This window comes from Procambarus clarkii, chromosome 56, assembly GCF_040958095.1.
Source record: "Procambarus clarkii isolate CNS0578487 chromosome 56, FALCON_Pclarkii_2.0, whole genome shotgun sequence".
NCBI lineage: Eukaryota > Metazoa > Arthropoda > Malacostraca > Decapoda > Cambaridae > Procambarus > Procambarus clarkii.
Window position 1 is genome coordinate 9,695,540 of NC_091205.1, and position 14,523 is coordinate 9,710,062.

At 39.7% G+C, this 14,523-nt stretch overlaps 1 protein-coding gene across 7 annotated transcripts in view; it reads right to left on the reverse strand.

Annotated features, from left to right (window-relative positions):
* The window catches only part of LOC138353075 (heat shock protein 75 kDa, mitochondrial-like), a 194,666-nt gene that overhangs the window by 35,145 nt on the left and 144,998 nt on the right, over positions 1 to 14,523 (reverse strand). For 3 of the 7 annotated variants that reach the window (XM_069305720.1, XM_069305716.1, XM_069305718.1), the window contains exon 4: positions 10,420 to 10,461. The exons of 3 other annotated variants lie outside the window; for them this stretch is intronic. In XM_069305720.1, the coding sequence (XP_069161821.1) occupies positions 10,420 to 10,461 (42 nt within the window). Of the gene's footprint in view, positions 1 to 10,419; positions 10,462 to 14,386; positions 14,469 to 14,523 lie in introns of those variants that run through there. One more of the 7 variants, XM_069305722.1, reaches the window with a different exon arrangement.

Here is a 14,523-nt window from a genome sequence, read left to right on the forward strand (position 1 = left end):
CTTGCTATTTACATGTCAAATGAAACATGTTGTTTGTAGCTTACACAATGTTTATAAAATTTAACTCAACCAATTTAAACTAACAGAATCTACAGTGATGCGATATCTTGGGTCATAGTGACGTGTAATGTTTCGTTACGTGATATCACATCGTAGCATCATCACAGTTTTCTCAGTGGGATGTGAAAGAAATTACTCTTATTCAGAGTTGTAATAGGCTTGCAGTTTCCCTTAGTGGAAACATGCATGAAATAATGAAACATTAAATTATTAAGTTATCGGTAATCAGGAACACTCTTAAGCTCACAATAAACTCAACAACTAGGGTCGCAGTGACATGTAATGGTGTATTACGTAGCTGCTGAAACGTAGGTAACTCAGAATAAGTTCCTAAGAACTGATAACACTATTGTATGATTATACAGTAAAGTATTATTAGTCATTTAAGATCAAGGAGACTATGACACTACAGTAAGGTCACTGTCTAGGGTCGCTGTGACTTTTAACTATTGAGTTACTAGACAATAACATCACGCAGCATCACGATCACCTCAAATTCAAATGAGGAAGTTGAATTAATGTGCACTGCCGTGCAGTAGTCATGCTGACTGATGGTACAACTAATTTGCTAACTAGCTAAAATAATAGAAAGGTAGAGAACTGAAAAGTTTATTCATTAAAATCAAGGAAAATTCTGAGTCGACAGTGAGATTATTAGCCTAGTCATTCTGACTTATGAGCTAATTAAATGGCAGCTCATAGGCTTGACACTGTAAACTGGTTAGTACGAAATCACCTTTACATGAATTTGGGTTTATTAAATCAGTCTCTATAAGTATAGTCAACTGTAATTAATGGTGAGTACAGATTAGGCTAGTACTCAGTTGACACTACTAAAGTCTCTAAACCTACCTAAATAAATGGTTTGAATTTCTAACCTACCTAAGTGAGGGACTAGGCTAATTGTGAGCAAAAATGTACTCTAATTAACATTGTGAGCAGTATTGAGCTCATTAACAAGTCGAGCTATATTGAACTTGTGAACATGGTGAGCTGTATTGAGCTCGTCAGCAGTGCTAACAGGGTGAGTTACAGTGAACTCGTCAACAGTGTTGACAGGGTGAGCTACAGTGAGCTCGTTAGCTAGTGCTAACATGGTGAGTTACAGTGAACTCGTCAACAGTGTTGACAGGGTGAGCAACATTGAGCTCGTCAGCAGTGCTGACAGGGTGAGCTACAGTGAGCTCGTTAGCAGTGCTAACAGGGTGAGTTCAGTGAACTCGTCAACAGTGTTGACAGGGTGAGATACAGTGATCTCGTCAGCAGTGCTGACAGGGTGAGCTACATGGAGCTCGTTAACAGTTAACAGGGTGAGTTCAGTGAACTCGAATTAACGAGGTGGAGTTTTGTCATTCAGTTATCATGGCGAGCAATATTAAGCTCGTGCGCATGGTGAACGAGCACTCATATTATTACGTTAATTCTAAGGTGAGCTATGTTAAGCTCATGGAGCATGTTAATTAACAATGCTAATGTTTAACGGTAATGCATTAAACATATTAGTTCTCTGAAAATTCACTTACATGTTAGTAAGTTTGCAAGTTTGTTCGTGTTGCGCTCCTACACTAAATAAGCAGAAACGAAAGAAAAACAACTCAAACAATTAATGCAAGTATTTATCACTAATTCTTAGTGCAGAAAACATGGTATTAAGAAGGTTTTCTTGGCAAACCTTTAAGCGCAAGTATAGTGGACCAGTGGTCCTAGTGAATTTGTAATTACTGAAGTTGCTTGATGACTCTTTAGAATTACTAAATTCAGGAAATGCCTGTGGCATTAAGTGCTAGATTCTCTAGCCTAACATTATTAATTCCTAGGGAGTACTAGATTCTCTAGCCTAACATTACAATTTAACTAGGAAGACTGAGTGTTGTCAATTACCACTTGTCGAGAATAATTCTAGGTCTGCAGTGAATTCAATAGCTTGGTCGCTGTGACTTGTACTTGTTTGAGTACGGACCATTGGTTATCACTGAGAGCTATGAAACATCTCGGCGAGTATCAATTGTACTACATACAATCTGAGTTTATTATTCAGCTGTGTTTCTCCTTTTAGCTTGCTGCTGGAGAATTGATTTTCTGCTGACTAATTTATTATTGGCAGGCTTAGGCTTGTTCACATTCAGAACTTTACCAGTAAGTAAGTAGCCTCCTGCAGATTGGAGCATATTCATTCCCAATCGTTTAACATGTCCAGTTATGAACTGGTAATAGTAGTCGGCTCCTACTAGTACACATCTACATTGTTAAGGCGGTCAGACATTAATTTGTTGTCAGCCAAATTAATTTCACGTTCCTGCAGGAAGTGGGCTGTGTACCCCAGACCCTTAATATTTAAGTCTAAAGGTATTTGATCTACAACAATGGCTTGGACAGCCTTGGCTTGACTACCTAGTCGTACAAGCGGTTGAACTACTGAGTATTCATGGGTTCCTCGATTTATCATGGACCCTGACAAGTTTAATTTTACCTGTCCTATTGGTTGTAAATTAAGTGCCTCTGCTGCCCTTTGAGTAATGAAAGTTCTCTGGGAACCTTGATCAAATAGTCCACGTATGGGGATCTTGGTTCCTCTGTTCTTCACTTGAAGTTGGGCAGTAGGCAAAGCAGCATCTACTTGAGATGTTTGTGAAGTTACGCTGTACACATCTCGCACCTTGCAGCACTGTACTGGTGTAGATTCTCTATGTCCTATTCTAGGATTGACATAATTAGTCCTAACTAATTTGCACAGTGCAGCATGATGCTTGCCCCTTCTACACCTGTTGCAGGTGTTCAGTGGGGTGTCACAGCTGTTAACATTATGTGGTTTGAGACACCTAGTACATTTGTGTAACTGTTTGAGTCGTCTGACTCTTGTGTGTCTATTAGGATAATTAGTACATTTGTACAGAGAATGTTTTTGATTGCAAAACAAGCACATTCCCCATCCTACAGATCGTTTAGGGGTTACCGGTTTAAGTAAAACAGTATTTGCAGATGGTGATGGTTTTGCTGCTTGCATTTGCTTGTTATTTATTCTCTTGTGAGTACTTGGTGTACTCTGGGGAACCATTAACAGGCTCTTGGGAGTGCTCTTTGGACTATTAGGTCTCTTAGGAGCACCTGTGGAGTTATTAGTAGTGCTCTTTGGACCATTAGGTCTCTTAGGAGCACCTGTGGGACTCTTAGGCCTCACTGATGAATCAGTGTTTGACTGATTCTGGTTACATGGATTATTAACAGTGCTCTTTGGACTATTAGGTCTCTTAGGAGCACCTGTGGGACTCTTAGGTCTCACTGATGAATCGGTATTTGACTGATTGTTGTTACATTGAGTATTAGCACCTTGGTTACCTAGTGACAGTGTCACTTTAGGAGTTTCAGGCAAGGAAACTGATGTAGATACAGTTTTGGTGCATTCAGATTTAGCATTAATTGCTTGGTCTGCTGTACGATTGCTCATATTACGCAAACCTGTAAATATATCCTGCATTGACAGGGTATTACCATTCTGGCATACATATAGTTTATTAAGTGTGTCACCAGACAATTTTCTTTGGATGATAATTTTAGTCATCCACTCAGTAGTTGGGTGATCCACCTCTTTACTGAAAGAATTTATCAGTGACTCAAGCTGAAAACTAAAAGCTTGTAAAGAGTCAACTGATTGTTCTGGTGAAGATAAATTTAATAATTGGTGCACAAGGTTTATAATAGTCTTCTCATTGTTAGCGCTTGCTTTAGAAGGCTGTTGTGAGCAGTTGTGACCATTACTTGTGTTGCTTAAGGCTTCTTGCTTAGCCTCAGCTTTGATTGCAGCTTCGGCTGCTGCTGCAGCATTAGCTTTATCATTTTCTGGTTCAGATTCACTGATTGCAGCTTCACTTGTTTCATCTGCAGCTTCACTTGTTTCTCTGGGTTCTAGTGATAAGCTAGTTAATTCAGTAGCATTATGTATTGAACTTATAGAATCCAGGGAACATTGAGAAGAGTGGTCTGAAATTTGATCAGACTCTAAACAAATCATCACATGAAGCTGTATTAGATGAGAGGTTAGAAAATGAAGGTTGATCTTCAGTTGTTGATCTTGTATAGTGATCAGCATTAATTAGAGGATTCTCCTCGTCTTGATTTAGCTCAAGTATTTCATCTGAGCTGAGTATTAACTTGGATACAGGTCTATTAATGATCTGATCCACCCACTCGGGAATATCTTGTCTCGCAAGCACCTCCTTATATCGGTCTAAACTGGTTTGAACAGAATGTTCATAGTTATCGAGATCAGATTCTGTTAGACTTGAGTGGTCTGAGACAGTATGACCGGTCTGGAGTAAATTCCTGTGGGACTCGATTACAGTCTTGATATAATCATATTTTTGGCTGGCGATCCTTATGGAACTTGCTAGTCTGTAGACGTCACCTGGGTCAGTTTCGACACAGAAATGACATTTCATAAGCAGTTTTCCTAAAGGGCCTTGAAGAGCTCTCAAGAATCTTGCGTTCCTTTCTAAAGGATTCATTCTTGTGGTAAATTGAGCCTGATAGGGCTTATGTAGCTAGTGGTATAGCTATGTTGTCTGCTCCTTGATGCAGAGCAGGTATAATTATTGACAGCCTAATATTTTTTGAGGCTGGTTGTAATTTTCCTCATTTAGAGGTTAGCTACCTACCTAATAATAAGCAACTAAGATTTGAGTGGTACCTTGGTCTCACTACAGGTGTTCCTCAGCTTAACTCTTCTAAATCAGCCTCGGATGGGTAGCAGACTTACAGTAACACTCAGACATACATAGAAATATGCAATAAAATAATTACACAAATGGTTAATCCCACCCTTGATAGGGTCAGCACAAAAGAATAATATATATGTCACTAACTAGCTCAAGCCTAGTCGTGAGAATTTCAACTTGAGAAACTACAACTATATTTAGTCTGTGCTTGTGCCAAATTCAACACAATCACAGCCTAAATTGCTACCTACTGAAGGTTGGCAAAGATTATATTATGGTGCAGTAATGTGCAAATAATTGTGCTGTGTTTTTGGGTTTTTTGTATTTTATTGTTTATATACACTTGTGTAATTATGTGTATAAGAAATTAAATGAACCCAAAGAATTAATTGTGTTCGGCAAGTATTCTACTGCCGTAAATATTATCTAACTCCTGAATGTACTCCTAATTGTGGAATAAAATATTATCAGGGTTAGTAATGATTAACTAGTATGAGATCAGTAATTTATATTAGTATACTGGATCCCTAAATGTTAATGATCCACTGACTTAAGTGAAACAGTAATTATAACATGGATTCAGGCTATAATGGACAGTCTGCTGACAGCCATATATTGAAACATTGGTATAGCCTAAATGGTTAACACTTAATTGGTGTTAGTGATTAAATTAAGGTTATGAGCTGTTGCTCTTGGTGACCTAAGGATTCTACTTCAGTATGAAGTGTAGGTCTAAATGTTGTGGGTACTTGGTTATGACCCACTAAAGCTATGTATAAGGTAGCTGTTAGTGTGATCTAGGCTAACTGTTGTGTTACACTGTTAGTTGACACAATTAATTAAATAGTTAGTCTAGCTTCTATCACACAAGGATTAGTTATTAATGGTTAATATATTAATTATAAGTTTAATGCCTATCCGGTTCGAAGGACCATAATGTGGGATATTTGGGTTTGATTCTGATTAATTAATAATTAAAGTAGTAAATTAAATTACGAAGGACCACCTGCTTTTAAAGTGAAGAGGGAAACTGAGAATTTCAGATCATTAGATAAAATTCTAGAAAAAACCAGTGACTATGGATATGACTAGAAAGTATGATCATAAGAATAATTAATGGGCTGTATTATTAAAAAACCAAACCTCAAACACCTACATTGGGGGGTTATTACTGGAGGTCAGTACGTCCAGGAATCAGTGTGGTTCGTTCACTATTTCAATTAATAATAATCTAATCCTATAAATAATGTTGAATATAATATTATTCATACAAAGAAGAACATGAATATGAGCATAGTAATGAGTTACAGTAAATCACACATTATGTTGAACATTCTGAATGTATCAAATTGCTAAAATATAGGAAAAAGAAATAAGCCTTAGCTTGTAGTAGGTTCCTTTAGATAACTCTGGAAGTCCTCTTAATCTCCAAGTCTGGCACATTGACGAATGGCACGATTAACATGGAGAAGGCAGCATGAGGAATCCGTCTCTCAAGCTGCAAGATAAATAACTACCAGTAGCAATTGATTTAACTACTCAATTCATATTCAAGATTATTGATATCTACAGATAGAATTCTAATCACCTGTTATTAGGTGTTGTCTTGCCGCGTGACGTGCAATCACCCCGCTATTAATAAACTTATAAATGATGCATCAAATAAAAGGTACTTAGCTGTGGGCACTGTGTAAGTATTAAGATTGCCGTAATTACGCATCCCAGGCTCCAGTGAACCTATGGATTGATGCGTTTCAAGCTGGCTGATCACGTGTCGTCAGGAACCAAGTCTAGGGGTCCCTTATTTAGCACCAGCACTAGTTGAAGATACTATCTGCAAGGTCGTTCACGCCTCACAGTGGCGGCTTTCATCTGTGGATGGACACACTTGTCCTATTTGCTGGACAATGGCGTCTTTTGTGAGTACGGTAAGCGTAGCTTTGCCTCCTTCTGGCCTTGCACGTGTCCGCTTCCCGACGTGTACTGAGGAGGATGGCGTCCCTCTACCCATGCCGAGTCGACGTTCATTACACAAATTATTGGCATGAACATTAATATTTCTCGCATTCGCGCTTGAAACTCTAAAGACTGGACGGGTTTATAATTTAGAGGAACGAAATATTATTATTTAACTATTTAAGAATAGTAAATATATAAGGGAGAGGAATAAATGTCTCCCCATGGCATTCATTGATGACGTTAACACTACCGCGAGGTAGACGGTATAATTCTAACGCTCTATTCGACTTTTAGTTAGAGAACAATTCGTCTGCAATCAGTTGTCATACAGAATGCTTTAATTATGGAGAATCGTATTTAATTCTCACACAAATTTTATATAATGTGTTTTACTGTAAAGAAATCTGACGCAATACTGGCGTCAGGTGACGTGAGAATTCTAGCCTAATGCACAGATGAATTATTAGTACAGGAGAATTCTACGAGTTGTTAATTTTACTTAATACAATATTAATATGGTTAGTAATAAGTAATGAGAATACAACAATGCTGTATTCGATGTTGGAAATATCCAACAGCAGAGAGCCAGAATCTGGCTCCAAAATATTGCTCTGGCCTCGAAATTGGGATATTTGGGATATTTTGAAAACTGCAGGGGAGTTAGTGCAAAATGTGACTCTCTGCCGCTTTCAGTACTTGGCATATGTTGGGTATAAAAAGTCGTAATATCAAACTGCGAATACGTGCAGAGAGCCTGAATTTGGCTCCAAAATATGGCTCGGGCCTCGAAATTGGGCTGTTTGGGATATTTTGAAAACTGCAGGGACATTTGGGACAAATTTGACCAAACATTGCTTTCAGTACTGTGCATATGTTGGGTATAAAAATTCGTAATTTCAAACTGCGAATACGTGCAGAGAGCCAGAATTTTGCTGCAAAATATGGCTCAGGCCTCGAAATTGGGATATTTGGGATATTTCGAAAACTGCAGGGGAGTTTGTTCAAAATGTGACTCACTGCCGCTTTCAGTACTTGGCATAAAGTCGTAATTTCAAACTGCGAATACGTGCAGGGTGCCAGAATTTGGCTCCAAAATATGGCTCAGGCCTCGAAATTGGGATGTTTGGGATGTTTTGAAAACTGCATGGAGGTTTGGGACAAATGTGACCAAACGCCGCTTTCCTCTCTAGGACTTGCTGTCAACGTACATGGCGCCCCAGCTCGGGGAGGCTCCGGCCTCCCCCGATGCTGTGAGCCCCTGGGTAGCTGCAGTGAGCACACACTGGCCCAAAAAAGCCAGCTGAATTCAAATATGATCTCCAGGCGAAGTGTGGAAAGAAAGTCCAGCCAGGAGCGTTCAAACTGCGCGCCAAGATGGCCGACCTTTCGGGCGGGAATCTCCTCCTTAATGAAATCTTTTATTGTAGAGCTGTTGACAACATACTTTTATCTCAACTTAAGTTTTCGCCACGCATAATTTTCTCATTTGGAAAATACATTATCATCTTCACTATAAATGACTACTATAGCGTGTCATTTCTGCTCACACTCATCTCTAAATAAAATGATTACAAATATTTCCCAAGACAAACTGCCTCATCCAGCCCGCCTCTTCCCTCATTCCAAATCCACAAACCCACCAACAATCCTTTAACTTCATGGGAAGGTCAAGCTTCCCAGGACCTTGGAGTCATTGGAGATGGGTTTGTGGATTACCTGACCTAGCAGTTTATGCCTTTGGGGAGATCTCCCCCCCCCCCTGGCATATGCATTAATGATATATAATGCATATGCCAGCCAGTCCAAGTCTAATCTTAAGATAATTCTCCTATCTCTCAATTTATTCTTTACCTACTCTTCACAGCAAGTCTTTGTCACCCACATTGAACAATATTCTAAGTCTTCACCACCCCAAAACTTGCCTCGCAACCCAACTTTTACCTTACCATACATCTTTGCTACCCATTATTTGGTTTGTATTAAACATTCAAGGTTAAATGTTCACCCTTGATCATCTAGCAGCAATTGAGGATACAGATGTAAGCTGATTGGAGAGTCGCGTTCTGAGTGTTGTGACGATAATCTCTATCAAGAGAGATTGAGCCTGCTCTTCCCTTCAAAGTACGTAACAACAACAGATAATATAGAAGATACGGCCAGCAAGTATCTCCAAAACATTTTGCCCAGAGAGCAAAACGTATCCAGCACACCGGCACACCTGCTTCCCACCGCCACCGTAAACCGGTAAACTGCTTGTCCATTGCCTGCCTGTCGCTGATTGGCTGGTGTCCTGTCGTACCTGCCCTCCGCCACAAGTTGATGTCTGGGCTGCAGTGGACCAGAATAGTCAGAATATCCCAGTGCTCCTTGCAGTTGACATCTCTCGTTGGTAGACTAAGCCTTGGCTTTCGTGTACTAAGGGAGGTGGCAGCTCGAAGCCAATATTCCAGCTCCATTATTATTATTTATTTTGCTATAAGTCACTTGTCTTAACGTAACTTTTCATTTGCCAGTGATTATTCTTATTATTTTGTTTGTTGACTTGCCTTGTATATTTTATGCTTAATTTTATTCATGTGTTGTTTTTCTAACGTAATTAAAATTTCATTGTTAAATTTATTTGTGTTTTGTGTGTCTTCCCATTACCTTACCACAGACGAAAGTTCCAGCTTTTTCTCTTTTTTTTCTTTAATGTGACGAGGCCCTGCCCCTAGCTTTTGAAACAGCCGAACACCAACGCTTTACCGTCACAGTGTAAACTAGTAGAACGTAAGTCAAGAAACTGCAGATGGCCTATTGTCCTGCACGTGGCACTTCCTATTTATATCCACCTACACTCATTCATATACGTCTAACCTAAGCTTCAACCAATCAAAGATTCCTATGCCTATTATGATCCAGTAATATGGATCCAGTGATCCAGTAGTATGATCCACAATCTATTTGAGAATGGTCCAGGACGGACCGAAACGTCGTTGTCCCTTCACCTTCTAGTGTGTGGTCTGGTCAACATACTTCAGCCACGTTATTGTGACTACGTCTGCACATGATCCAGTAATTTGTTCCACAAATCCACAACCCAGTTACCAAACCAGTATTTACCCAGGTATTTCCTAAATCTGTACTTATCTTCATTTAAATGCTTATCAATAGCTTCCTTGTTATGCCCATTCATCCACTTGTACACTTCAATCATGTCACGTTAAGGTTTTTCCAACATCTCTTCATACGGAAGCTTTCTAATTTGCGGGATTAACTTTGTCATCCTAACTGACGTGTTCTAGTGAATTATGTCCATTCTTTAGTATGGCGACCAAAACTGAACTGCATAATCTAAATGGGACCTAAAAACAATACGTTAATAAACCCAGCCGACTTATTGCTAACTCTTCTAAAAATAAATCTATGGGAAAGAAAAGCTCTCAGCCTGCTAACAAGAGTGTACAAATCCACAAGGGCCGGGACGAGGATTCAAACCTGCATCCGAGAGCATCCCAGACGCTGCCGTAATCGACTGAGCTACGACATGGTCAAAAGGAGTTGAAACCGAAGTTCTACTGAACTTACTGGATCCTGCAGCCTCTCCGAGGCACAAACCAGTGTTAGTGTAACAAGAATGTGAAGTTTTCTACGTCCATCTAGTTCCACCCGCTCCTCCTCAGAACTAGTTGTTAAATAAGCACTTTACCTTGACTCCTCTGATCCAACACTTGTCCACACGTGCCACACTCTTGAAAAAATATTTTTTACATATATTAAGGGCAAGTATAAGTAATTATCAAAAGAATGCACCAAACCAGGAAGGCTATGTAGCACCAGGGTAAGTATAAACAGTTTATTTCAAATACAATCGAGTAGCAAAATACAATTATGAATTTCAAGAACACTGGAACCAATCACTGGAAAAGGTGAAATTGCAATGGAAATTAATTACAGATTGTATCAACAATAGCGAGTAGGCAAGACTGATAAGACTGCAATAGCCTAACGGAAGACATTTTTGTCTCCGACTCATGAGGATATGGTTAAGCATCAATGTTCTTTTAAAGTTACATAGAAACACATTACCTTATTAGGGTCTTCCACTAAAACAAACCTTTAGCTAACCTTAGTTAAAAGTACTGTGTATTATTAATTTATATAGCTGTCTATTGGCCTAAATTATATAAATAACATGTTTAAAACCTCTCAAGTACAGTATATGGTCTCTGAGCACTAAACCAACGTTAGAAGCCTAGTGATTATATTGTTAAAAATGACCATTTACAGGTGAATTCATTTTACATCGCAGAGTAAACAAGATGCAAACAATTAACATTTTCCATCTATTAGACAAACAATTATCTAGTCGTCCCTTCACTTTCTAGTGTGTGGTTTGGTCAACATATATCAGCCCCCGTTATTGTGACTCCTCGTCTGCAATTATCTTCCCCATTTATCTGCACAATTGCTATCCTGATATGACCACTCCATCGCCCTAGTCGTTAACACTAAACAATCTAGGGCGACTTGTTGCTGACCATTATATGCCACCTTTACCTTAGCTACAAGACACCGTGTACATATTATCAAACTACCTTTAATGTCATAATGCAGCAGTTTGCGCGCTCAAAATACAGATTGACAAACTCCTCAGGAACCGTAGGGGAACCTTTGACAAGCCGCCGGCTTCCTGTTGCCGTAGAGGGCACTATGGACAAATGGTGGCCCTCTGGTAAATTTAAGTCAATATTACCTAGGAGTTATGATGTACCAGCCATTGAACATCTGGGACTCAGTTAATATGAAAACAATCCTTAAGAATAGTTAAACGAATCATTGACTTAAACGAACAACATTGAATATTCAACTGTACGAGTCTCTGTTGTGGTCCCATCTGGCCTACAGTGTCCTAATATGGAAACCTCACTTCAAAAACACATCAATGATTTTCCGCTTTCGAGAAAGTTCAAGACAGCAACAACAATCATGCCAGAACTTGTTCAACTGTCACTACCTCGAATCTTTGAAGGACTAACACTAGAAATGTTTAAATTGTTATAGATTTTAATAGATTAGCCTATAAATTTTTCTAGAAATTACCTACTTAATATTATCTGTTAGATTAAGGACCTGCCCGAAGTGCTATGCGTACTAGTGGCTTTACAAGAATGTAAACACATTGGGCTATGTACTCCTTGTCACCTGTCCTCTTAAAAATAGCGTCGCTTTTGGCCGTTTACCCGTATGGCCGAATATGGACGTAATTTGAAAATGAAAAAAAAATGAAAATAAATTTGGGATTTTTTTTTTTCAACAACAATAAGTTAAGAGTCCTCTGATAGGTTAGGTGGGCAGGAAATTCTCAAAGTTTCAAAACGTTATAAAAAATGTTAATGGAAAGAACCCTCTTCTAAGCTGGCCGAGTAAGCCGAACGACTCAAACAGAAAACGGAACAGTGCGTCACTTTTTTGAGTCTATTTCATTTCAAATTTTGTCCAAATTTGGCCATAGCGCCGCGCATACCAGCCAAAAGTGATGTTAGTTTTAAGAGGACGGGTTGATCAGAAACCCAATGTAACTTGTAGTTATATAAATAAATAAATAACAGCCGAGGCCTTTGTAATACTGACCAAGTTGGAGGTCATTAATACAGACCACTTCTCTAAAATGTCATATTTGACACAGACAGGCTGGACAACAGCTTCAAGCTCAACAAGCCACAATGTAACACAGAAAATAGATGTGTTGTTTCCCCCATAGGATTATTAACCCATGAACCCGCTTAACCACTCAAGTCGTAAATGCCGAGTCATTCCTTTTGTTCACAATATACACAAGACAAATCCTCAATAAAATAAGGGTGGAGGGAGTAGGAAGGCTGACCTTTGACAAGGTGCCGCTGTCCTGTCCCCGTCGAGGCCACTGTAGATGGTGGCCCTTAAGTCAATTCATCATAGGAGCCCTTCTCCTTCCATCATTCTGAATCATGCTCATCATACTAACCTGCACCCCCTCAATCACCCCCCCCCCCTCCCACCATCTTCACACAATCTGTGGCCAAAATTTCTCGTTTCATTCAGATTTTCATCAAAATATGTCAAAGATTTCTCTTTGGGTTGTTTTAAGGGGCCTGACAGCCGAGTGGACAGCGCTTCGGATTCGTAATCCTGAGGTTCCGGGTTCGATCTCCGGTAGAGGCTGAAACAAATGGGCACTTTCTTTCACCCTGATGACCCTGTTTATCTATCAGTAAATAAGTACCTGGGAGACAGCTGCTATGGGCTGCTTCCTGTGGATGTGTAAGAAAAAGAAGGCCTGGTCGAGGACCGGGCCGCGGGAACGCTAAGCCCCGAAATCATCTCAAGATAACCTTAAGATTGCTGGCTAACTACTGGCATGGCTATTAAGGCCACCACAAGCGCCCTAATGACTTAACTAGCGGGTACACCTATGGCTGCCACCTGACAGTCACCTCTATATTGTCTAAATACATAAAATATACAAAATAATACCGAATAACAACATGAAGTACACACCTTGTACAATCCTTTCTATATTATGATTGAGTAATATCTGTAACACATTTATTTTTTTCACTGGTAATCAACGTGACCCTTGCCAGGCGGCGGCTGGTCGACAAATGAGCCACACGTTAAGAAGCGGGACTCCCAGACGCGCCACTCACCCTTACTTCACTATAATATCTAAACTGTCAACCTCTAATACAGTTAAGCATCTGACCACCAGAGGCGCTAATGCTCCCCCTGTTATTACGCCATCCATATAATGATTGCTCATTATTCATTGTTGCAAAGTGTAAATACATTCAACACACTGTAGTGACAGTGTCAGATGCAGGCGATGAGTCACAATAACGTGGCTGAAGTATGTTGACCAGACCACACACTATAAGTTGAAGGGACGACGACGTTTCGCTCCGTCCTGGACCATTCTCAAGTCGATTGTGAAGAGGAGGTAGAGACAGGCAATAAATAGGCAAGAGAGAGAGCTGAGGAGGAAAGTAAGGTGTAAGGGATAGTAGTAATAATGAGAACTGCAGAAGGCATATTGGCCCATACGAGGCAGCTCCTATTATATCAACGGAAAGAGAAGGAGATAGTAAGAATTAGAAGAGGATAGCAAGGGAGCGTAGGAGAAGACAATGAACAGAAAAAGGTGAGGAGAGAGAAAGAAAAGGAAAGAGAAAGAAAGATAAATGGAAGGGGTAAGCTTATGTTAAGTCACGTTTGTTAGAAAGTTTAGGGCATTTGAGTATATACTGTGCAAGGGAAGAGTCCACAGCAACAAAACCAGGACTCAAGTTCATGTTGGGTACATTGTGTATCAGAGCCGATTCAACAAGGCGGCGTCTGTGTAGAGTAGAGACAGGAAAGATTATTTTGTAGGAAGACCAATCAATGGGATGATTAGAATCCCTCACATGGCAGAAGAGAGTATTGTTAGTGTCTGCAGACTTAACACTTCTCTTGTGTTCTTTAAGTCTGTCATTCAGTGTGCGGCCAGTTTGTGCAAATGAAATTTTTTTGACCATCATTGTTTGCCGTGATCGCCAACATGGTATTTAGAAAAAGTTGATCTGCTGCTGACCTCTTGCTAAATCTCTCCACTAAGTGACATTAGACGCTGGATGAATCATAGATCAGCAGTGTTGTTGATCTAAATATAGCAGGTGCATTTGAGTGGGTCTGGATTAGTAGGAAAGCATCACGCACTAGCCCCTATCAGTCACCATTCTGCAATATAAACAAAAATCCCCCATGCTTTCCACATCACTTGTAATACAGGAAA